This window comes from Ursus americanus, chromosome 36, assembly GCF_024610735.1.
Source record: "Ursus americanus isolate L20-20 chromosome 36, mUrsAme1.1.p, whole genome shotgun sequence".
In the NCBI taxonomy this organism is placed as follows: Eukaryota; Metazoa; Chordata; class Mammalia; order Carnivora; family Ursidae; genus Ursus; species Ursus americanus.
The window spans coordinates 5,919,504-5,942,181 of NC_142162.1; the positions used below are offsets into that span (position 1 = coordinate 5,919,504).

The following is a 22,678-nucleotide window of genomic DNA, read 5'->3' on the forward strand; positions in this document are numbered from 1 at the left end:
AGTTATATCCACATCTTCAACATCCCAAAAAGTAGAATCCAGAAGCACATACATTTAGGCTCCAGGATATGCTCTGATGAATTAATCGATGTTTCAGTGGTCAATTAAGTCACACAGGCTATTTTTTCAGGGACAAGTACAATTTATTTCTACATTGTATTTCATATCACAAGCTGAACCACAGAAGCTGCCTGTCAGTACACTTCCTTGGGTCCTTTCTCTCTGACCAGACGGCTGGGACCTTCTGTACCATGCTGGCTTAAGCTCCCCATTTGTATCTTATCGTGGGTCATGAACCTCTGTGAGAATCTGATAAAATGACGGGCTCTCTCTTAAGAAAAATGCACATACACATAAGCACACAAATTCAGCATACAATTTTGAAGGGCTCAGCAACTCCCTGAAACACATTCTTGGGTTCTGGCTGACGCCCCTGGTCTAAACCATTGCCTGCAGAGGGCAACACGGCAACTGGAGCCCACACTGAGAGCTACATTCAGGAAAGCTTGGGACGCTGTAAAACTTGATGAGTTTTTTGAAGGCACTTTTCTTTAGCATCATCATCTCTTCTGGGAACCTAGAGAAGATTCTGGCCCTGGAGGAGCCACCATTCTTCACAGAGCCATCCGTGGGCAGTGGCTTCTGAGCACTCACAGGCATGCTGTTGCAACTGAAGGAACGCACTGCCTTCTTCTTATTTTGCACGGACAAATAATTGAACAGAAAGGAGGACAGCTTGTGCTTGGTGACATCTGGGGCCTCTTCTGAAAAGCAGTCGTCATCAAGGGGGTCCAGGAGGTTTTCAAGATGGCAGCTGTCTTCCCTTTTCATAGGACTCGCTCCCACAGGCTGAGGCTGCTTGATGATCTTCCTGGTCTGGGCTGGGTCATAGCCTGCCCCATTGGCAGACTGAAGGGACATTCCATTGGCCAAGGCTCTGGGGCCCGTGGTTGGAGGGATGAGGTTCCCAACCTGAGGGCTAGGTTGGGAAGTACAGTGCTGACTCAGGATGAGAGTAGCAGCATCTCGAATGAGATTCCAGTCTCTCAGGATGTCCTCTCTGGTGGTGAACTGGGATGTCACAGTGAAACGGATGATCAATTTGTCCTGGATAGTGGCCGGTATGAGGAAGAGATGGCCAGCTTTAGCTAATTCTTTTAATACACTTTCTGTGAGACAATTAGGACCCTGTTTGAAGAATAAAGAGAAACGACATCTATGTCACATCCCCACTAAGCATCCCCAGAAACCCAGTATTTATAGATCCAAGAGGCTGAACAACCACCAAATAACATAATCATAAGCCATGGAAGATGGCATTACCTTTAGACGAAAAACCACCAGGCCAAGGTGCCTCTTGGCAGGGATTTCAAAGAAAGGGTCATTTCTGACCAGAGACTCAAAATATTTTGCCATTTCAGTGCCCTAAAATTGTAAATATAGAGAGAACTGAGATTAATAATCAGGCAAGGGACAATTCCACATATAGTTTCACACTGTTAAATGGGTTTAAACGTGACATCTTTGAACCACAGCATCCTGAATGGCTTCTGCCTGATTTTCTTCTCCATTTGATTTAGCTCATATTCCAAGCTGGAAAACTGCCCATGAGCAATGTCCTCTTGCTTGTCACATCAGATCCATCTCAGGAATTCATTTCTTTTTTTTTTTTTAAAGATTTATTTATTTATTTATTTATTTATTAGACAGAGAGAGACAGCCAGCGAGAGAGGGAACACAAGCAGGGGGAGTGGGAGAGGAAGAAGCAGGCTCCTAGTGGAGGAGCCTGATGTGGGGCTCGATCCCGGAACCCCGGGGTCACGCCCTGAGCCAAAGGCAGACGCTTAACGACTGCGCCACCCAGGCGCCCCAGGAATTCATTTCTGAGGGCTCACTTTCAACTCAGCCCCAGAGCCAGAAGCCATGTGCTTTGCAATCTGGCCTCATATCCTGGCTTCACAGCTTTCTGACTAGTCAAGGTGGCAAGTGAGGACCAAAGCTCAGCCCATTCTCTGAAGTCCCAGCCGGGTACTTTGTATAGGCTGGATCTGCCCAGAGGAAAAAATTCTTGTTTTCACAGTATGTAGAGGCACCGTGTGGACTGTCAACAGCCCTGTCCTTACCCTAAGCATACATCTTTCCCTTGCTTCTCAAACCTTTCATACTTTATGCCTCACATGCTGTTTCGTTACTCCCTCTTTTTTTTCATTCCACAGAGAATATATTTTTATACATCCTCCCCACATACATCATAGAAAACTGTCGGGGCGCCTGGGTGGCTCAGTTGGTTGAGCACCTGCCTTTGGCTCAGGTCGTGATCTCAGGGTCCTAGGATGGAGTCCAGCATTTCTGCTCAGTGGGGAGTCTACTTCTCCCTCTCACTCTCCCTCTGTGTTCTCTCTCTCTTTCTCAAATAAATAAAATCAGAAGAAAGAAAGAGAGAGAGAGAGAGAAAGGAAGGAAGGAAGGAAGGAAGGAAGGAAGGAAGGAAGGAAGGAAGGAAGGAAGGAAGGAAGGAAGGAAGAAAAAGAAAGAAAAAGAAAACTGTACCAGTTTAACAAGTACAGAATTTCTGTTTGGGATGATGAGAAAAGTTCTGGAAATAGTAATGATGGTTGCACATATTGGGAGTGTACTTAATGTCACTGGATTGTACACTTAAAAAAGGTTAAAGTGGTAAATTTTACATTATGGATATTTTCCCACGATAAAAAATAATTTAAAGCTTTGTACCATATTAATCTTTCACTGAAGTTTATGTCATTTAAAAAAATTTCCTTTTTTTAAAAAAACTTAAGATTATTAACTAAACAAGGACAGGACTTACCTTTTCTTACATTTCTAAAAAATTTCTTCAAGCATCCAGAAGGATCTCAATAAAATATTTGCTAAATAATTGCTCTCACCTGGTTCTCATTGAATCACCTGGTTCTTAGACTTGATACTCGATTTCAAAAGAACGCAAAGGATTTTAGCTAATCACACCACTTTTGCCCCAGTTTCTCCATTTCGGCCATTACAGTCAGTTACACAAGGGATACACTTGGCATACAGACAGTCCGTCAGTGACTGTATTAGGTCAAGTTTGGTTTTAATGGAAAAGCTGGTAAGGTTGGTATCAAGCAGGATGTGGTCAGGTGAGCCCAGCTGTTATACCAGAAGAATAAGCAGGAAGGATGTTGGGGGACCTCTCTTCCCTTGAGGACACTGCGATCTTTCTTTTCTTTCATTTTAGGTTTTGATCTATCCTTCTCTTTAAGCCTCTGACCTCAGAGACTTAGCATTCCCTTCCTGCTCTCATACTTTCTTGCTCTCTTTTGCTTCCCCATGTTCACCCACTCTCCTGTTTCTTCTGTCTTAACCTCCTCATTTTCTAAGAGGGTCTCAGGGAAAGTGACTTCCCCGAGGTACAAGTAGCAGAACGTAGGTCTCCTGGTCACCAAGTACATGCTTCTCCCACCACGCTCTGCTGCTTCCTACAATGTAAGCTGATCGTGACAAGGCAGAAGCAGGGGCCAGGGGAGAGGGGAAACGGCTCAGCATCCCTGCCACCGGAAACCACCTTCGTGGGTGAGGGAAGCATTGCTGCTACCCGTACCCTGAACCAATCTAGGTCGAGGGTGGGCAGACTACAGCCCAAAGACCTGGAACATAACCATGCCCATTTGTTTATGTATTGTCTACAGTGGCCTTTGTGCTACAATGTTAGAATTAGTTGCAACAGAAACAGCATGGCCCGCAAAGCCAAAAATAGTTACTGTCTGTCTTTTACAGAAAAAGTTTACCAATCCCAATCGTAGGTGACAGGAAATGATGGATGATGATGATGATGTTGACAGTGATCTTATCATTAGAAGAAGGGAAAATGGAGGAGTGGGGAGGGGGAGGAAGAGGAAGAAGCAGAAGAAGGAGAAGGAGGAGGAAAGGAAAAAAATATATTCGTTGAGTACTTAGATGAGTATGACGTCCTGTGCTAAGTAGGGCTTTATATGTATCATCACATTTAATCGTCACCATTAACCTGTGAGAGATATTATCATTTTCCCATCTTATAAGTCAGGAAGCCAAACACAGAAAGTTAAAGTAATTTGTCCAAGGTCACCAAATAGTAAAGGGTAGAACAGAAAAATCCAACCCAGATTCCATTCTCTAAAGCATTACTGTATTACAGAGAGATACACATCTCGGTTTTATGTAACTTTCAAGAGCTCACATAGAAGATAGCCCAAAATTGTGAAGAGAGAAGGCCTTCCACTCTTGAGCAGCACAATTACCATCTCTGAACCTCGCGCATAATGTGGGGCTGGTCAGGGTGACCACCGCAAGCATTGTCGTAAGAATCTAATGAAACACTAAAAGGTATTTTTAAAATTTAAGACACTATGCAAATAATAATCATGATCTCAGTCAAGTTGAAGAAATAAAATTCACTCACAACACCTCTGTTTTGGTTTCACCCCTTACTGTTGTGGGACCTTGGTACCCTGTGAACTCCGTTTGATACGTGTGCTTGAGTAGGTGACCTGAGGAATGCCAAAGAAGCAGTGACCGTGACTAGGGAAGACGGAATAGTCAGGGAAGCTCCTGAGAGAAACGAAACATAATCTTTCAACATTTGGAGAAGAGAAAGCAATCGGGGCAAAGCACAAGTGAGGGTGCAGAGGCTGACCGAGGACACAGCTGTAATGTGTCAGTGAGAAGCCTGAGCTAAAATAAAGGCTGATAACCAGGTCCTTGAAAGCCAGGCCCAGAAGTGGGGGCCTAGTGTAGGGAGTAGGGGAACTGATGGGAATTCAGAACTTTGACTTGCAAGAGGTGCATGAGGGGAGTTGGCCAGCACCTACACCCTGGATATCCAGTCCTAAGCTGTAAGAGAAAGAGCATCCTGGTGACTTGTAATCTCCACTGCCTCATTTCCCGGCCACCACCTCCAATCTTGAGTCTGAGGATCTAGAGAGAGCACAAAGTGCCTGAGGTCCCTCACAACATGCCACGTGACAGCCACTCATTGATAAGCATCTGTTGCCCAACACCTTGATGTTTATTACAAATGTAAAATTACCAACAGTAAACCAGTCATAGTTACTGCTTCAACCATTTCATTTGGTTTTGTGTTTATTTGATGAAGAAGAAATTCCCTAAAGGGAAGGTGGAAGGGGAAAGACACACAGAGTAATAACGGACGATGTCTTTGGACTTATCCATGGCTTTTATCAATGGCTTTGTCTTACTCATAGGCACTCGGAGAAATGAGTGAAAAATGCTGCTAGCCAAAATTCTTAGTGAAGTCCCTCCCGCCCCTTTCATGAAGAATATGACAGAGGGAGACAGGGAGATGGTGTCTGTCTCACTTACTTCTGGGTCTTATTTCTAGTACAATGATTTTGTTGTTGTTGAATTGAGTTGAAATAAATAAACACAATGCAGATAAAAGTAAAAAGTAGATAAAAAGTAAAGTAAATAAACACGATGCAGAGATGCTTGTTCCAGACTTGATAGGTTTGCATGTCCAAGCCAGAAGAACCATGTCTCAGGCATAACTATAAGTGACTCGAATTTTCAGGCAGCTGTGATAATCAGAGTAATTCTTAGAAAGAAAGATATGTTCCTAGCCCAACACACTCGCTGCCCTTTTATTTTCTTTCTCTCTCTGCAAAACAGGCTCTCAAGCCATCACTCCCCGGTGCTTGATGACCACCAATGAGACGCGCCTGCAGGGGAACAGACAGCAGAGAGCCCCTGGTGTCATGTTCTCCTCAGGATCCCTCTGGCTAACAAAGAAATGGCTACCCTCAATAATCAAGTCCCAGGAGCCCAAGAACAGGCCCAGACACCTGAGCTATATACCGCAGGTCCCCTGGGCAGAAACCAGCCTTCCTCCCCACTAGGACACATAGTAAGATTACATACATGTCTGACATGTGCTTGAAGATTCTTCACGCCAAAGGACCGAATCACGAACCAGAGTTTGATAGAGCGAAACCGCCGGCTCAGGGGGATCTGCCAGTGCTAGAACAAAGGAACACAGGGCTGAAGATTAGAGGCAAGGGCGCTGCTTCCTCACACGCTTCTTGGCGTTATCATACCCGGCCTGCTCCGCCCTCCAGGGATAGACGGTGTCACCATGACTCCCGAAGCTGTTGCTAAGGAGAAGCCGAGGCAAGTTACCCAAAGGCTGTCCTGTCACATGACCAAATCCTGGTGAAGGTGGCCAATAGTTACCCTTGTCCAAAAGCAGGACAAGAGGAAACAAGTCCATGACCCTGAACCAAGGAGAAGCCATTTTGCTTCAAATGCTGCTTTAAACAGTTCATCTCAGGCTGAAATTCAAGTTGCGGCAATACATTTTTCTTCTTTTCTTCTCCAAAAGAACCTAAGTTCCTCAAATTGCAGAGAATGTTCTATCTCTATTCCGCCCTAAATGTAAAGAATAGTGGTCAAGAGCCGGGACGTTAAAGCCCCGCAGACGTGGGCTTCACAGGAAGTCGTCAGCAAGCGGTGGCTATCTAGGTGATACAAATGTGAGCTACAGATCACAGCGATTTTTCTGCCTAGAACCAAGATGATCATTATTTAATCTCGCTGTCTGGTCCTGACTTCTTCCTGTGACATTCCTGTGACATCCCCGTGCCCTCAGGAGCCATGACTCCAGCTTTCAGGTTTCAAATGAGCACCCACATCTGGGCCTCTGTGAAACTAAAACTGACCCTTTGTTCCTGGTAACCAAATCAACAGAGCTTAAAGTTCAAGCCCGTGGGTACCCTCAATTGAAACATTTTCAAACCAAATTCAAACTGGTTTTGCACGTCTGAAAACAGACCAAAGGGTTTGGAAAACACTGACAGTAACCCTGAGGGGTAATGTGGTTTCTAATGACCTCTTCTTCAAATGTCAGAAAGCTTCACCACAATTTCTGTTGACTAAAAATAAATATTTGTCCCACTGATATTTTTGTACTCATCCACAGGATTGCCAGAACCTCAAAAATGTGCTCACCTTCACCCTTCACATTCACTTCCTGACACGGGCATGGGCACTCTCCCTTTGGGAACACTGCCCCGTTGTGGATGGACTATGTCAAGTACTAAGCCTTTGTTTCCCAGCTTGGGGACTTTCGTTTACTAGCAGAGGGCATCAAAACCTGGACATGACACAAAATCCCTGGGACAGGGAAAGCAGTCAGCTCCATCCCTTATTAGATGGACACTTGGGGAGAATAATGAATGGATGAGAGAGGCCTTCTCTAAATATGGCTTCCCAAATGGTTATGGCTAATTGGCTACTTTATCTCACCAGCAAATTAAAATGAAAGGCAGAGATTATTTTATTTTTGATGTCTTCACACTCTGTTTGTATCCCCGGTTATTCCTCTTGTCACTATTCCAAAACCATTCCATGCTGACCCAGCTAGCTGACATTCTCGGTGAGAGCAGGAAATTTGGACTTAGAAAGGGTGACGTGGCTCTTCTTGAACTTGAGACATCCCCAAGCCTCCTCTGTGTCCGAGGTTTTGCAGGTCTCCCCTGCCAAAGGCAAGACAATGCCCCATCCACTAGCGGGAGTTTGATGTCAAAAAATCTAGCCCTGATTTTAGGTGGCGCCAGAGCCCAGGGATGAAGTCCCTAAGTCTTCTCTCCCAGGATGCTGCTTATTTCTGGCTCATCTCAAACATGGCTGGGCTTCTGTTTATAGCTACAGCCACCTGGGGGAGAAAGACCTTGGGTCAGAGCAGCAGTAAAGACTCCCAGGATCACAACAGATAGAAGCTTCCATTTTCTAGAAGTTTCTTTGAGACTTGAAAAGGAATCCACAGAGTTAGAGGTGGGGGAAGGAAATGCATAAAGCCACACCTTCTGGATGTGGAAATATAAATAATAAGGTTCCCCTGGACCAGTGCTAAGACAAGTATAATTCAATATTTTTTATAAAAAGTTATCTAGAATAAAGAGAGCACCATATAAATCTCCACCACTGATGGGAACGAACCGCAGAAAAATCTTGAGACACTGGTGGGAACAAACAAGCAAACAAAAAGGTAACGTGAGATCCAAAATGGGCAACGGTAAGATAATGCTCTTAAGTTATGATGATCCAAATACACTTATAGGAGAATGGGTACCATTTCCCATTTCACACTCAAGAAAGAAACTTAGAATTATCCCTGAAGAGATCTGCCCCTTGGGATGCTGTGGAAATTTTAATTAAAAAATTGCTGAAAACCTACCAGACAGGGCAGTGAAGCTGCAAGAACCATTATTCATCCATTTTTATCAACCTCTCGAGGGTCTGTAAGCTTACTACCTGTAACTAATAAAAAAGCCTCAAAAATCTAAAGGAAGAGTGGGCTGGTCTGAGGGAGAACAAGCAATACAATCAAGAGATGACAGAGCTTTTATTTTAGAACTAAAAGGCCAAGACATTTCGGTTGCCCAAGGAGACAAGATGGAACCATCTCTTGACAAACTGAATCACAGACATCAGGCATTACTCTCTCTGCCTCACTGCATTAATTCATTGAATCTCACAACAAGCCTAAGAAGCCAATATTATTATCATCATCCTCATTTTACAGATGAGGAAACCAAGACACAGAGGTTAAGTCATTTGACCAAAGCCACATAAGTTAATAAACGGAGGAACAAGGATTCAAACATGAGCCATCAGGCTTTAGCACCTCAACGTTTAACCACTTTGCTATAGCAAATCTCTGCAGCTTAAAAGAAGAATCTTTAGCTCTATTATCTCTACCATTTATTGAGCATTTGCCACATTCCCAGATTTGTGTTAAGCTTCCATTTCAGCCTCACAATACCCTGTGAAATCAGGGTCACTGTGCCCATTTTACAGATGAGGAAGCCGCAGCTCAGAGAGGGCCACTGAGTTTCCCAAAGGCCCACTGCTGGGGTAGCATTTCAAACCAAGCTTGTCCACTCTGTTCTGCCGCCTCCCGTTGGCCACGGATATAACTTGTTTTCATCTCTGTCTCCCCTACAATTAAAGGAAAGGCTCCCTTCAAACTGAGGGGTAAGTGTGAAGAATTCATTTCCCCAGGAGGTAGTGCAGGCAAGTTCAAGAGACGGGGGTGCAACGAGCTGAGGAGGCCAGGACTAGCTGGGAGCATCCAGAAGCTCAGGAAGGGTACCTGTGCCCCACCCCCTCCCGGGGAGCCCCCCCCCCCCCCGCCCCCCGTGCCTCCACCACCCTGGGGACAAAAGATGAAAGCGATTCAAGCAAGGAGCTGCTTTCCCTACCCAAGGAGATCCTCCACCCTGCCCTGCGGCAGGGCACTAAGCAGAAAAGATTATCCAAGATGGAGACAGAAGGGAATCGAACCACTCACGGTAGAAAAGCCATCTCTGGGAATTAAAGAATGCCACACATATTCACGAAATGGGCATGCTGCCTCAGAGGTTGGTCTCATTTTCTAGGCTTCTTAACAGTTTTTTGGGTTTCATTCTATAGGCTTAGAAACCGAAGGTATACGGCAACATATTATGGGATGGGCTCACGATACGCCGCTTTCAGACGGAAGCCAACATAAAGGAGACCTTCCGGGTCAGGTGCAGTCAGCTTCCTTCCCAGAGGCCGGTTCTGGGCGCTCACCATGAAGTCAGTGGCCTTGCCTGAGTTGGCATGCCTGAGGTAGATGGGGTTCACACTGAAGGTCTGCTGCAGCTTGTACTTGTCCTTGACCCTGTGGGTTTCCAGACAGGCGTTAGTGGCTGAGGCCTCTCCAGAGGAAGCAAGGCTTTCCCGTGGGCTGGAAGCTCGGCTGCCACACTCACCAGAAGCCAGTACAGTCAAAGTGCACCATCATCCACTTGGAAGGGTTAAAGGTGAAGGAATCGGCGTACTCGATGCCCTTCAGAAACCCCCGGAACTCAGGGCACAGGAAGGCGGTGCCTGCGTAGGCAGCATCGATGTGAAGCCACAGCCCCTCACTGGCACCTGAGGAGGCAAATGTCACCTGGCTGGGAGGCAGGACTGGGGGTGGGATTGGGGGCTTGCCACCAGCCAGCTCAAAGGCATCTCTCACTTGGTGCTGTGGCTGGTGGGCTTCAAGAGAAGAGAAGAAAGGATGGCCTGCTGTGGCTGGAGGGGCTGGCAAGGCATGCAGAGATGGGGGTGGGGGGAGGGGCGGTGCATCGATGAGAGGGGTGGGGGCCCCTGGAAGGAAAAATCCACGGAGCCACAGCTGGCCTTTGGCTCTCACTGGTGAGAGGGTCGACACCCTCTGGGCATCAACCTAAAAGTTCCTGGCGCAGAAAGCAACTCCCCACTGGCCCAGAGAGCAATGTTAACGCATCTAACACAAATGTTCGAGAAGGGATATCTCTCTTTCCTAGTGGGTTTCTTGTTTGGGGATTTTAAGCAATCCCATTTGGGTTTCTTCTCCACCTATATCTTCCCCCATGGTTTCCCCTACCCTACCATTTTCCTTTCCTTAGCCTAGAATAGAAAATATTTCACGGGGCCTCCTTTATCCTGCATTTCACATATGGCCTGTTTTAAGTAGATTCTGACACACAAGTGAGAGGGCAAGAAAACCCGAGACTCTCCCACTGTTGCCTCCTAGAGAGGATGCAAGGCAAGGGCGGTGGGGTGGGGGGGCTCTAACCCTTGGTCCACTGCTGGAAAAAGCAGTACCCTGGCTGCCTTGTGACTTTCGGTGGCTCTTCTTAAACTGTCTGCACTGACCCAGGAGGAAGAAGATAATGCCACAGAACTAGATTCAGGTTCTTGCTCTAGGGAACATTCTAAAGTTCATGACTTATCTTCCTAGCCAGACAGGGCAGACACTTACAGATGGGGCCCAGCTCTGACAGGCAGTCAAACGCACAGACCCCCGTGGTCCCCAGTGTTGCACACACCTGAAGGAAAATAAAGGAAGTTAATGTGGGAAGCTGGGCTCATGTGATATAGTTGTCCTGAAAAAAAGATTTAACCACAGGTATTATCTATCCTACCCATCGCACTGGAATAGCGTGTATTTCACACTACACTTTACCATGATACACAGTAAGAAATACATTTTATATAGCAATCTAGTACATGTGTGCATTTGAAAGAAAAGTTTCACCAAACCATACTACCCTGGCTACAGGAATGCCCTCTGATAGTTTCTATTCTCACCTGTTTCTTAGACAGATTATGACCCACTAAATTTATTTCCTAACACAGCAACGAATAGCAACTCTTACTTTGTAAAACATTGTATTTGGCAACTGTTCTGCTTTTTTTTTTTTCTGTTTTTGTTTGTTTGTTTGTTTGTTTGTTTGTTTGTTTTGCAGTACGTTACTTGCCTAAATTCTGCCCAAATTCCTTCCTCGCCTCCAGGTCCTATCATTCTAAGCTGAGAACACATTCTGACTTACAAAAACAGGCACCAAGCCCCGTTCCTTGTCCTCCTTGATGGCTTTCTGAAGAGCCTCCCCTCGGAGTGAGAAGTTGTCATCCACAGGCAGAAACTTCATCTTCACCAGAGAAATCAAACCAGCTTTTTCCACTGAAGAGTGAGCCTAGAAGGACCAGGGAAACCTGTTAGCAGAGTCCACCCGGGATGAGCACCCCCCGTCCCCCGCCCTGAAACTGCTGAAGTCAGACTGGGGGAATCAAAGATCTTGCCGTGTGTCTTCCCCCACGGTCCCTGGAGAGGACCTCTGAGGCCTGCACCGCCCTGAGCTCCAGCATATGCATGTCTAGAAAAACATCACTCAACAACGAAGACTGTAGGGGCGCCTGGGTGGCACAGCGGTTAAGCGTCTGCCTTCGGCTCAGGGCGTGATCCCGGCGTTACGGGATCGAGCCCCACATCAGGCTCCTCCGCTATGAGCCTGCTTCTTCCTCTCCCACTCCCCCTGCTTGTGTTCCCTCTCTCGCTGGCTGTCTCTATCCTGTCGAATAAATAAATAAAATCTTAAAAAAAAAAAAAACAACGAAGACTCTAGAAGCCAAGCACTGAGCCCAAGGTTTGGCCTGTATTGGGCAACTCACCTGGTCAGAGGCATAGGCAATGAGCCGGGCGTTCAGGGAGGACTCGTCTGCCCCGGGTTCGGACGCTTTCATTTCCAGGATTTTGTCCTTTCTTGCTGCCAGCAAGGCAATCAAGGTGGACTCACTGACTGTGCTCTGTAGTGGAAGAGGGGTTACCTGTGGCAGCCTCCTCCTCTTGTCCCTTCGCACATTCCCCTGGCTCCAGCTGAAAGGGTTGCCCTTTCTTCTGACCCACAGGCCTATCGCACATTCTCTGTTCACAGCACCCTATGCATTCCTGGGACACCAGCCTCTCCTCCAATTGCACAGGGAAGTGATGAAAGCAAATTTGCACCTAATACCAACATCTTTATTAGAGGCCACAGAGACCACAAAAAGAACGTTCAGCCTCTGCTAGATACAAATTTGCCTATAGATATGTTTGCACCCCATGTAAAGCTTGCTAAAAATAAAGAACGTTTAATTTATTCAGTTTAGGCATGGAAATGGAGTTTGTTTCTGAAGGGACTTCCCGAGAGAGAGTGGGTCCTGCTCTAACGTGAGAGGCTGGTCGCTTTGGCCTTGGTTCTGTTTCTGTTGCCAAGGGCCCCCGTGACCTTGGGCTAGCATTGCCCCTCCAGGAGACTCTTTTCCGTTTATAAAATGAAAAGCTTCCCTTCAGCTGCCTCCCAGAGTGGGAGTATTGATTATCCAAATGAAAGCTGGATAGGATTCTGTTCTGGCCACAACTGTGGGAATCCTGTGGACCCCTCAGCAACATCACGGAGTTCTTAAAGGTTTCTCATCATTCATTCACTCGGTCTTTGGTGTCTTTGCTGCTTGAACTCTTCCCACAGTGGAGAGCTCCCTGCTAAAAAGCCTGGCAGACGGTGTTAAGGGGAGTCCTATGGATCAGATCCCACTAGATATTCAGCGGCTGGACAGCACTCTGCAACAAGGAACCAGCAGAATGGTAATCATAATAATAATGCCACCTTCCATCTACATAGCTATTCTCAGTTCACAAAATGTTCTGTCATCCCATTGGCTCCTCGTAAAACCACTCTGAGGTACTTGTGATTCCCGTCTACAGGTGAGGGTAGCAGTGCTCAGAGTCTTTACAGGACTGAAGCAAGTTTACACAGCTGATGAATATAGGAGGAAGCGCCGTTTGGTTGGAGACAAGCACGTGTTTAAATCCTTTCTTCCACTTACCAGCCAGGCAACTGGGGCAAGTTTTTAACCTCTCTGAGCTCCAGTGCTCTTATCTCAAAAATTGGTGATGATACTATTTACCTCCAGAGTCCTTGAGATAATTAAATGAAAAGCAAGATCAGGTTCGGCAGACGTTTAGCATGTCTCCCACATACACCATCTGAAGTTGTAACTATCTGCAAATGGCCCAGAAGGGCCACGGCATGTGTAATTTGCCTTCCTTAGGAGGATTTTCATCTCGAAGCAAGACTGGAGAGAGAGAGGGAGCTAGCAAATGAGCCCAGCAAACTTTCCAGGTCTCATCTCAGGGCAGCATGGCTATTTTTATCTTAAAGAGGGGCTCATTTAGGGCCGCCTGGCGGCTCAGTCGGGTAAGCATCTGCCTTTGGCTCAGGTCATGACCCCAGGGTCCTGGGATCAAGTCCTGCATCAGGCTCCCTGCTTGGCTTCTCCCTCTGCCTACAGCTCCCCCTGCTTGTGTTCTCTCTCTGTGTCAAATAAATAAATAAAATATTTTTTAAAAAAGAAGAAGAGGAAGAAGAAAGGAAGAAGAAGGGCTCACTGAATGTTCATATCCACTCTCTGAGGAAAACATTGTTGCTATATTATTAGTTATTGTTATCTCTATCTTATAGGTTATAAAACCAAGAAAATTATGTATGTATTGGGGTAGAATTCAAGAATTTGGGGGTCCTCAAAGGTCTCAGAACCAAGGCCTCATAAATGTCAGGGGTTTATAGACACAAAAGTACCCAGCAGCATGCATGGTCTACGGGAAGCGCCCAGCGAGCTCCAGTATGCAGATGGCTCTTAACAAAACAAGAAATCTTTGAGGAACTATCATTTGACAGATATCCAAATGATAGGGTTGTAGGATAAGATAAATCAATTTATGGTGTTCATTTTTCTCACTGCCCAGGGTCTCCTGGACCCAGGAGGGAGGGCAAGAAGTCTCCACTTGCCTTCTCTTTTCCTTCTACCATAAGGAGTTAAATGAGACAAAGAAGGAGAGGGGTTGGGTGAGACACTGAGAAACCTGAATCGAGCAATACTGGAAATGTGATCATGGGTGGACTTCTTAATCTCTTTCAAAGGAAAAAAAGAAAAAGGAAGAGTGGAGGTGGCAGCCGTGGTGGGAGTGGTGACCGCAGCAGAGGCGGTAGCTCTGCGGGCCGGATCGGCGATCACGGCGGCCACCAGGATAATGATGATGGTTAATGGCAAGAGGATGATGGCAGTGATAGTGGTGGAGGGGGTGACGTGGGGGAAACAGGAGAAGGGCAAGGGCTCAGCTTATCTTCCACTACGTAGCCCCCACGCAGGGAGGAGCTTCGCCAAGGTAGGCACCTGCAAGACGCCTCCTCCCTGACTGCCGGGGTGGTGGTGCAGGAAGTGCTCTGGGAGTCCCAGCATTTTCGCCAGCCAGTCCATGACATGCATCTCCAGCTCCGTGCACACAGGGCTGGAGGCCTGAAAGGGGGAAAGCAACTTCATCCAGACAGCCCCCGGGGACACCAAGATTGCAACCCTCCCCCTGCCCCACCAGCCCCAGAAACACATCTGTCTCTGCCCGGGCCCTCCCTGCCTCCCCAGGCTATCGGTGGGAACCTGACCTATCTTCCCCCTGGAGAAGGGGTCAATGCCAAGGCCTGTGCCCCATTCCCACCCCAACCTTTGCCAAACCATAGAGGGAAAAAGATGTAGGGCTTTGGATTGATGCCCTACCCTCAACGAGGTAGAGCCTTTTCTAACTCCCAAAGTTCTATGGAGAAACAGCCCTAGAAATGACTGCTTCCATTTGGCTTCCCTAGTCCCTAAAATACCCAGCTAAGCAGCATTCTGAAGGCCAAGGGCAAGTTTTAGGACTACGAAAGAAAGCACTCCTTCCTAGAAAAGATAGCAACTTTCCCCTTCCCAGACCTCCCTCCCCACTGACACACCCTATACAGTCCAGACTTAAAACATAAAGCTGTTCTTGGAGGCTTCTGGCACAACTTAAACCAGCTTGATCCTTAGGGGGTTCTTAAGGGGAGTCTGAGGATATATCTCTAACCCCTCACAGACGAGAGCACAGGGGAAGTTGTACCCATAGGCACCAAAGTGCTTAGTGAGGATCACAAACTGTAGCAATACCCAGATCTCAGTCCAAATGTCATCTCTGTCTCTATAAGCTGTGTGATCCTGGGGAGATAAGTTACCCAAGCCTCAATTTCTTTATCTACAAAATGGGCCAATGCTCATGATTCCATAGGGTTAAAGGATAAGATGAGATCATTTCTATAAAGTTCAAGCTCAAACAATGTAGCCATTGTTAATATTTAACTTAGAACCCCCATTCAACGACCAGGACAAAATACGCCTGCCCCAGGATGTCACTTTCTGCTACATCCCCACTTGCTACTGGTTATAGCTACAGCCATGGTTACTCACCCAGGTGAATCCCAAGCAGTTGATGGCATCGGCCAGCATGTCTCCCAGCAGCGACGGCCAAGAAGTGAGGGCTGGGTAGTAGGCGTGCATGTGGGGGCTTTGCCAGTGTACCACCTGGAGGCAGGGCGGGTACATGTGTGGCGCCAGGGGGCATGTCTGGGAGGCTTTCCTCTACCAGAGACCCTCCCTGGGCCCTCTGAAGAGGGGCTGACACTTGTAAGACAGTCAAGCAAATGACACAACTCCATAAAAATAAAACATATTCATGGTGTTCTTGCCACCCTCATTTCTCATCTTCTAAGCTGCTTCGTCAGTGAAGCCTTTGTACGTATGCAAAGACCAGAAGGGAATATGCAAAATGAAAACTGGTATAGTAATTAGGGTTGTGGATTCTGGATAGTGTTCACGTCGGTCTCCAATGCTTATCCCCCATGCCACCCCTACCCAGTAATAAAAGGAAGCTATGAGCTTCACAAAAAGAGGTTGCTTGTCCCATCCAGTTTCTTGCAAAAAGCATCCTTTGTTTTATGGGTCACCGAGCTCTCTGGGTACACAGCTCCTGCAGAGGGTCAGTGTGATTGGATTCAAAGCTGCCCTTCGTTTCCCAGTGAGGAGAGAGAAAGGAGAGAAAAGGGCAGGGGAAGTGCCAGCCCAAGGGCCTGGGACCCCTACCTCCGAGTTAACCCCTGAGCCCACAATCAGACTGAAGAACCGGATGTAAGCAGGAGCCAGGTGGATAGACCGGGCCCCACTATAACGGGCTCATTGGCCTCATTCATTATCTAATCTGGCTTCATCTCCCTGTTGATGAGGATGCCCTGTTCATTTCTGCATTCGTGCTTTTGAGCAATGTGGTGTCTCCTGACAAGCAGGCACATCCCATACTGACAGGATGTTCCAAAATCCACTAATTCCTAGAAAGCTACAAAATACTCATTTCCTCCACAAACCCTTTCCCAGTTCCCCAGCCCCCCTGATCCTTTCCCTGAACCCATGGAACTCTCTCATTCTAGATGTCCCACCCTACTGAGAACTCATTAGTCAACATCCTAGTGAACCAATATTTAGTGTGCAGGGGGCGCCTGGGTGGCACAGCGGTTAAGTGTCTGCCTTCGGCTCAGGGCGTGATCCCAGCGTTATGGGATTGAGCCCCACATCAGGCTCCTCTGCTGGGAGCCTGCTCTTCCTCTCCCACTCCCCCTGCTTGTGTTCCCTCTCTCGCTGGCTGTCTCTATCTCTGTCGAATAAATAAATAAAATCTTAAAAAAATATATTTAGTGTGCAGAAATTCTTGTAATCCCTCACTAGCAAGGACAGCGTCCTAGACAGTGTGTGTGGTAGAAGGAGCATAAGATTCAAGTCAAAGGACAAAGTTTCCACTCCTCTCTTCGTCCCTAACCAGCTGTGTGACTTTGTAGGTTTATTGTGAAGCTAATGAACTTAAGCTCCAAGGTCCTATGTTTGCATGGGTCTTTTTTGAGAAAGATACTTAATTTTATTTTCTTACAAGGGATCTCAAAATTTATATATGATGCAGACCCCATAAAAACAGGATACTCCTCTGCACCTTTCTTAACCTTAGTTTCCCATCATAAAATAAATCCTGTTTCCTGGGGTTGTCATGTGGATGGGTCTGGGAGGAAATTTGCACAACGTAAAGCACTAATGTTAATGGTGAGTTACTCACATGGTGATAGACACATCATATATCCTGACTTGACTCTTAGATAACCAGAACTTTTCCTCTGATTTTCGCCAGGTGAAATGTGTGAAAGGTAACAACAATATCTTCCATTTTCCCATGCTTCATCTTATTTAATTCTCACAGTACCCCTCTAAGATAGGTTCTCCCATTACCCCCGTTTTACAGAGGAGAATTCGGGGCTGGCTACGTGATCACACACACCTCACAGGGACAGATGACAGTGCCAAGACAGAAACCCCAGGCTGTCTGACCCCAGGGCCCAAGCTCCTGAGCAGGGTGGCGCCCTTTCTTCTCTCCCTGTGCTACTCTCTCTCCCCCATGAAGCACAGAGGAGGTTTTTCTAACCAGAGTTGGAATTAAAACAGAAGGGCAGCTCTTCTCTTTGTGTCTAGGAGATGGCAGGGAGGGAAAAATCAATCCAGTTTTCAATGAGGTGCTCGTCAACATGAGAAAGTGAAGGGCCAACCGCTTTCAGGCCGTCTCTCAGAGGCACTGGAAGACTGGGCCCTCATTATCACTGTCCTTAGTGACAGTATTTTGGAAACCTCAAAGAAGGGCTTCCATCCCCTAACCCTATCAAGAGGCAATTATCTGTTCTTTCAAGATAAATCTGATAAGATAAGCCAGAGAACCCTTATCAAGAAGAGACAGACCTCTCGTTCCAGAAATGAGCCTCTCTGAGCACACCCCCAGCAACTGCTGGAATTGCAATCAACGAATCAGCTCATTTCCGTCTCCTCTGACAGTTGCTCTCAGTCTCACTACCAAATTACAGTTGGCAGCTCGGCAGATTACATTTTACAGAATGAAATCCATGAGATAATCTTATCGGGGTGCTAGCCTCCTTGGTAAAGCTTTACGATATGGAAATTTTCAAAAGATGCTTGTGAAATAGGCTGAGTGGTCAGAGAGAGATGAGTAACTGGCTTTGTGCAAACTTGCCAACCAGGGCGCTTGTACCAACTTATTCTGAGTTCAGATCATTTGTCATCCCTGCCTCCAGGCACATTTCTGTCCCATCAAAGCTTTTAGGGGATGATGGAAGCAAATCCCAAGTCAGCCTCGGGAGGTCTCTGGACACCCGCGGTTCAGGCCACCAATGCCCCAAGCAGACAGAGTGAAGAGAACAGCCTGTACATGGGGGTCCGGCTGAAGGGCAGCGCCTGGGTGCACAGGCTCAGGCCGGAGCACTCAGTCACACACGAGTGGAGTTACCAGCGTAGGGGAAAGAGCCTCTGGAATAAGACTGGCCCAGGGCTAAAATCTTGGATCTGCCAGCCACAGATTCTGTAACTTTGAGAAAACAATTAACATCCCCAAACCACAGCTTCCTCATTTGTAAAAGAGGGAGTGTGGGATCACTGTGGGATAGAGCAAGCTAGCCTGTAACGGGGCTCATCCAGGGCCTGGCACGTGACATGGAGCTAAAGGCAGCCCTGCTGTGGGACGAAGACGGGCGCCCTCACTTTTAGCCTGAGCACCTTGGCAAGCTCTTCGCCCCTGTGGCCAGGGGCAGCGTCACAGCCCACAGAGGCGGCCTCCAGCTCAAGCACCAGCCAGCCTTTGTCTGCACCCTGGCCCTGCCAGTGCTGTCACCAGGCTGTGCTCTTTGTCACTGGGAGGACAAATGCTTCAGGGAAAGGTCCTCTCTACTCCTGAAAAGCAGCTCCGTCATGAGACCTCCCCTTGGTAGAGAAGGACACCATTCCCACCCCCCGGAGGAGGAAGGAGGGGGCCGATAGAGTCTCACTCAGCTCCCCGGGCCTCTCTATGTGACAATCAGGGTGTTCTCAGGGAACGTGTCTTCTTGGCCTCCTTCCTTCCCTTCAGCGAGTCTCAGCATTCTGTGGGAGAGTTGCTGGCTCTGCTAGCTGGGACTTCAGGGACTGTCTCCAGCCTCCTCTCTCTGTCATGCTCTCCACATTGGCCTTTCCCCTCAGACCCAATTTTCATTCTTACCTCATTCCATTCTATTTCCATGCATCTGTCAGACTCAGCCCTGGGGTGAAGTGCTAACTCCCTCCGGCCTCCCACCCAGCACCACAGGGCAGCCCTGGCATCAGAATCCTAAGTTCAAAGTCCTGGCCCTCTATATGCCCTCTAGACAGGCCGGCATGTTGGTGCCCAAATGGCAGGCTTACCCAAGGCAGGCCTCTCTTCAGGCCTACTGCCCGCCCTCCTATGCCCCGAAACCCAGAATCACCCTTGCGGTGACTGTATCTCACCCCAGGCATGATAATTCGCTCGATGTCCCCAAAGATGCTGTCCCAGCTGTCAGGTTCCTCGGGAGCACTCTCAGGCAGCTGGGCTCGCAGGTAACCAGGCCGGACATCCGGAGTCACACGCCGCTCCCGCACGGTGCTCAGATACTGGCAGATGTAATCCACCATCTCTTTTCCTACAAGGAGGAGGAGACACCAGCCTTACGTTCCCCGACCGGGCCTGGCCAATTCATGCCCAACCCCTCATGTGAGGGCCAAGAGACTTGGTGAAGAAGGAGATGGATTCGTGAGCTGATGGGGAAAAGGTCAGATCCCTAGCATCAGCCTTGTCTCGAGAGTTTAAAAGTAAGTGAGGGTGGGGGCACCTGGCTGGCTCAGTCAGTAGAGTATGTGACTTTTGATCTCAAGGTTGTGGGTTCGAGTACCATATGGGGCTCAGTTAAAGGCAGCCTTTCTGTGGGATGAAGACAGGTGCACTCACTTTTATAAAAAAATAAAATGTTATTAAAAATTTATATATTTATAAATTTATATAAACTTTATATATTTATATAAAATTTTATAAAAAATAAAAAAGGGGGGACACCAGTTAGGTGATGGGCTCTTGGTTTCAGCTCAGGTCATGATCTCAAGGTCATGGGATCAAGCCCTGCATCAGGCTCTAAGCTCGGCATACTCTGCTTGGGATTCTCTCTTCTTCTCCCCATCCCCCCCTCAACCCCACCCCACCCCCAGCTATCTCTCTCTCTCTCAAATAAAAAAATCAATCTTTTTAAAAAATGAATGAAAAAATAAGTGAGGGAATGAATGACCAGTGGAGGGACTGTGTGAGTGAACAAATGAACAAGACGGAAAATCATGAAGTATAAAACTCAAGCACCAAAGGAAAATAATTTATTTTTCCCTTATCCATATCAACCTTGATTTTCTCTCCTACCTGTCTTTTCTTCTCAAAAACAGAACATCTAATTAATTTGCTACCTTACAGGTTTAGTAGAAACTCTGTGGTTCTTTCTATCTGAAAATTGTTACACACACACACACACACACACACACACACACACACACACACACAACCTATTCTCTTTGTTAGCACAAATGGCAAACTCCCCTGCCAGGTTCTGATACAAGTTGAAAAATCTACTTGCTCACTCTTCCCACTGGACCAGCAATTTCTCACTTCTTCAAGAATCTGATTAAAACTAGGGGCTTGCACACACACACAAAAATGGTGTATAATTTCTGAGGTCCATGGCATCCCTAAAGCACAACCCTAGACCCAGACCAAGAACCCTGCCCTAGCCTGAAGTCTTGGGAAAATGCAAGACCATGTCTTTTTGTTTGTTTGTGTCAGGTTTTTATTTAAATTCTTGTTAGTTAACATATAGTGTAATTATTCATTTCAGGAGTACGTAAGACCAGGTCTTAATCACTCAGTTTCTTTCCCTCTGCTTGCACCAACACCTCAATGCTTAGGACATTTCTTAGATGCTCAAAAAAAAAAAAAAATCAAATGAATGAACAAATAAATAAGGAAGAAAACTAGCCAACTGAAATACTCTGAAGTGACCATAAATTATTTATTTTTTCTCCCCATTCATTTCACCAGGACAGAGCTTCCGTCTTCAGCGCCTGTCTCTCCCTCCCTCTGAGTCTCTCTGTCTGCTTCTCTCCCTTTCTGTGTCTATGTGTCTGTGTGCTCATCTCCCTCTCTCTGTCTCTCTCAATACCTCTAATTCCTCCTTAGTACTCCTTAGGCTATTCTCCCCCTGCAAAAAAATAAAATAAGATAAGATAAAAAAGAGAGAGAAGGAGAAGGAACCTGATTTCTTGCCTCTGCACCAGCTCATGCAAGATTCTCATAAGTAGGACCGATCCCAGAAAGAAACTGTGAAAGAGACAAGGAGAGATTTCGACACCCTTCTCTCTCCTCCAACCCCCCCACCGCTGATTCTTCTCACGGCTGCAGGGGCATCCCACCGGGGCTCTGAGAGCACTGGACCTAGCCCTGCACTTGTCCAGGGGCAGCGTGAAATGTGTTCGAGTTCTACACCCAGGACGGACGTCCGCGGGAACCTGCCTGAGGCTCCTGGGAAGCCCGGGAATAAGCCAGTGCAGGCTTGAGTGTCAAGGCTGCTAGCTACTTAGTGAGGGAGGTCTGGATGGAGGAGAGACGAAAAGTTGGATTTAACATAGGACAATACCTTACAGCAAAGAAATTTTAGGCAACATAACTTACCAGTGGGGACGAGGATATAAAAACTCACGGGGAGAAAAATTAGAAGCAACTACCTCCTGCCCCTCTTAAGGAGCCCCGCCGGAAAACAGGCTAAGCATTTGGTTTTCCTCCTTCCACCAGGCTTGAGAGACAGTGGCTGCCCACTAAATATTTATGAAATGAAGGACTCCGTGAAAGAACAGCACCGACAGGTTCACACAGAGGAATGAATACATAGAACGGATTTTGCAGTGACTACAGAATACTTGGGGGCCTTTTTTATTTCTGCTTCAGAATATGAATAATCCCCTTTTCCCACTGAGTGGATCGGGAATCCAAATCCTCTCGTGGTGAGAAAGGGGGCGGGGAAAGTGAGACACAGGAGAGTGGGAGAAGGAGAGGCCGAGGGAGAAGGAAAGAGAGGTTGAGAAAGTTTTAGATTCTGGGGTCCCACATTCCTTCCTCGGGAAGAATTTTGTGGAAACCAACTCTCAGAGAGCTAGTCTGCTCCGGTCCAATGACACCCCCCGAATCTAAGGGCGGACGACCAGCACCTGTTCCCGCAGAGCAAGGGGGTGCCCACCGCTCACCTCTCTCCCGGTACTCCTCGGGCTCCATCACCTCCCTGCGGCTGCGGCTGCGGCGCCTTCTCACCCAAAGACACGTGCGACGTGCGACGTGCGACGTGCGACGTGGAGCACGGACGCCTGGGCAGCCAGTGCCGGCCCTTTATTTAAAGGGTTCTCGCTTCTTCCCCCTTAGCTCCACCCTTCAAAGGCCCTTCCTCCGGGCTGCTTGAACTCCACCCCTTCCCCCCCCCCCCCCCCGGTTCTGATCTAGAGACCAGGATAAAAGGCCCTTCTAAATTAAACAGCGCCCTTAGCAACCCAAACCCGCAGGCAGCCCTTCCGCCCC

At 47.4% G+C, this 22,678-nt stretch overlaps 1 protein-coding gene across 1 annotated transcript; it reads right to left on the reverse strand.

Annotated features, from left to right (window-relative positions):
• Positions 1–132: 132 nt before the first annotated feature.
• On the reverse strand, positions 133–22,453 carry HDC (histidine decarboxylase). Its single transcript, XM_045812170.2, has 12 exons — positions 22,354–22,453; positions 19,549–19,721; positions 15,619–15,732; positions 14,536–14,658; positions 11,995–12,129; positions 11,376–11,519; positions 10,805–10,871; positions 9,786–9,948; positions 9,604–9,694; positions 5,911–6,009; positions 1,324–1,425; positions 133–1,188 (listed from the first exon to the last, which is right to left on the reverse strand). The coding sequence occupies exons 1-12, from the start codon at positions 22,379–22,381 to the stop codon at positions 439–441; spliced, it is 1,989 nt and encodes a 662-aa protein (XP_045668126.1). The 5' UTR covers positions 22,382–22,453; the 3' UTR covers positions 133–438.
• Between the last annotated feature and the right edge of the window lie 225 nt (positions 22,454–22,678).

Bases quoted from the DNA above. Each gene is read 5' to 3' on its own strand.
- HDC (XM_045812170.2), bottom strand. From the start codon at position 22,381: ATGGAGCCCGAGGAGTACCGGGAGAGAG. The intron at 12,130-14,535 runs GTGCCTACCTTG...CTTCCACTACAG, and splicing joins AGGGAGGAGGCGTCTTGCAG to AGCACAGTCAGTGAGTCCAC. The intron at 9,949-10,804 runs GTAAGTGTCTGC...TTGCCTCCTCAG, and splicing joins GTCAGAGCTGGGCCCCATCT to GTGCCAGTGAGGGGCTGTGG.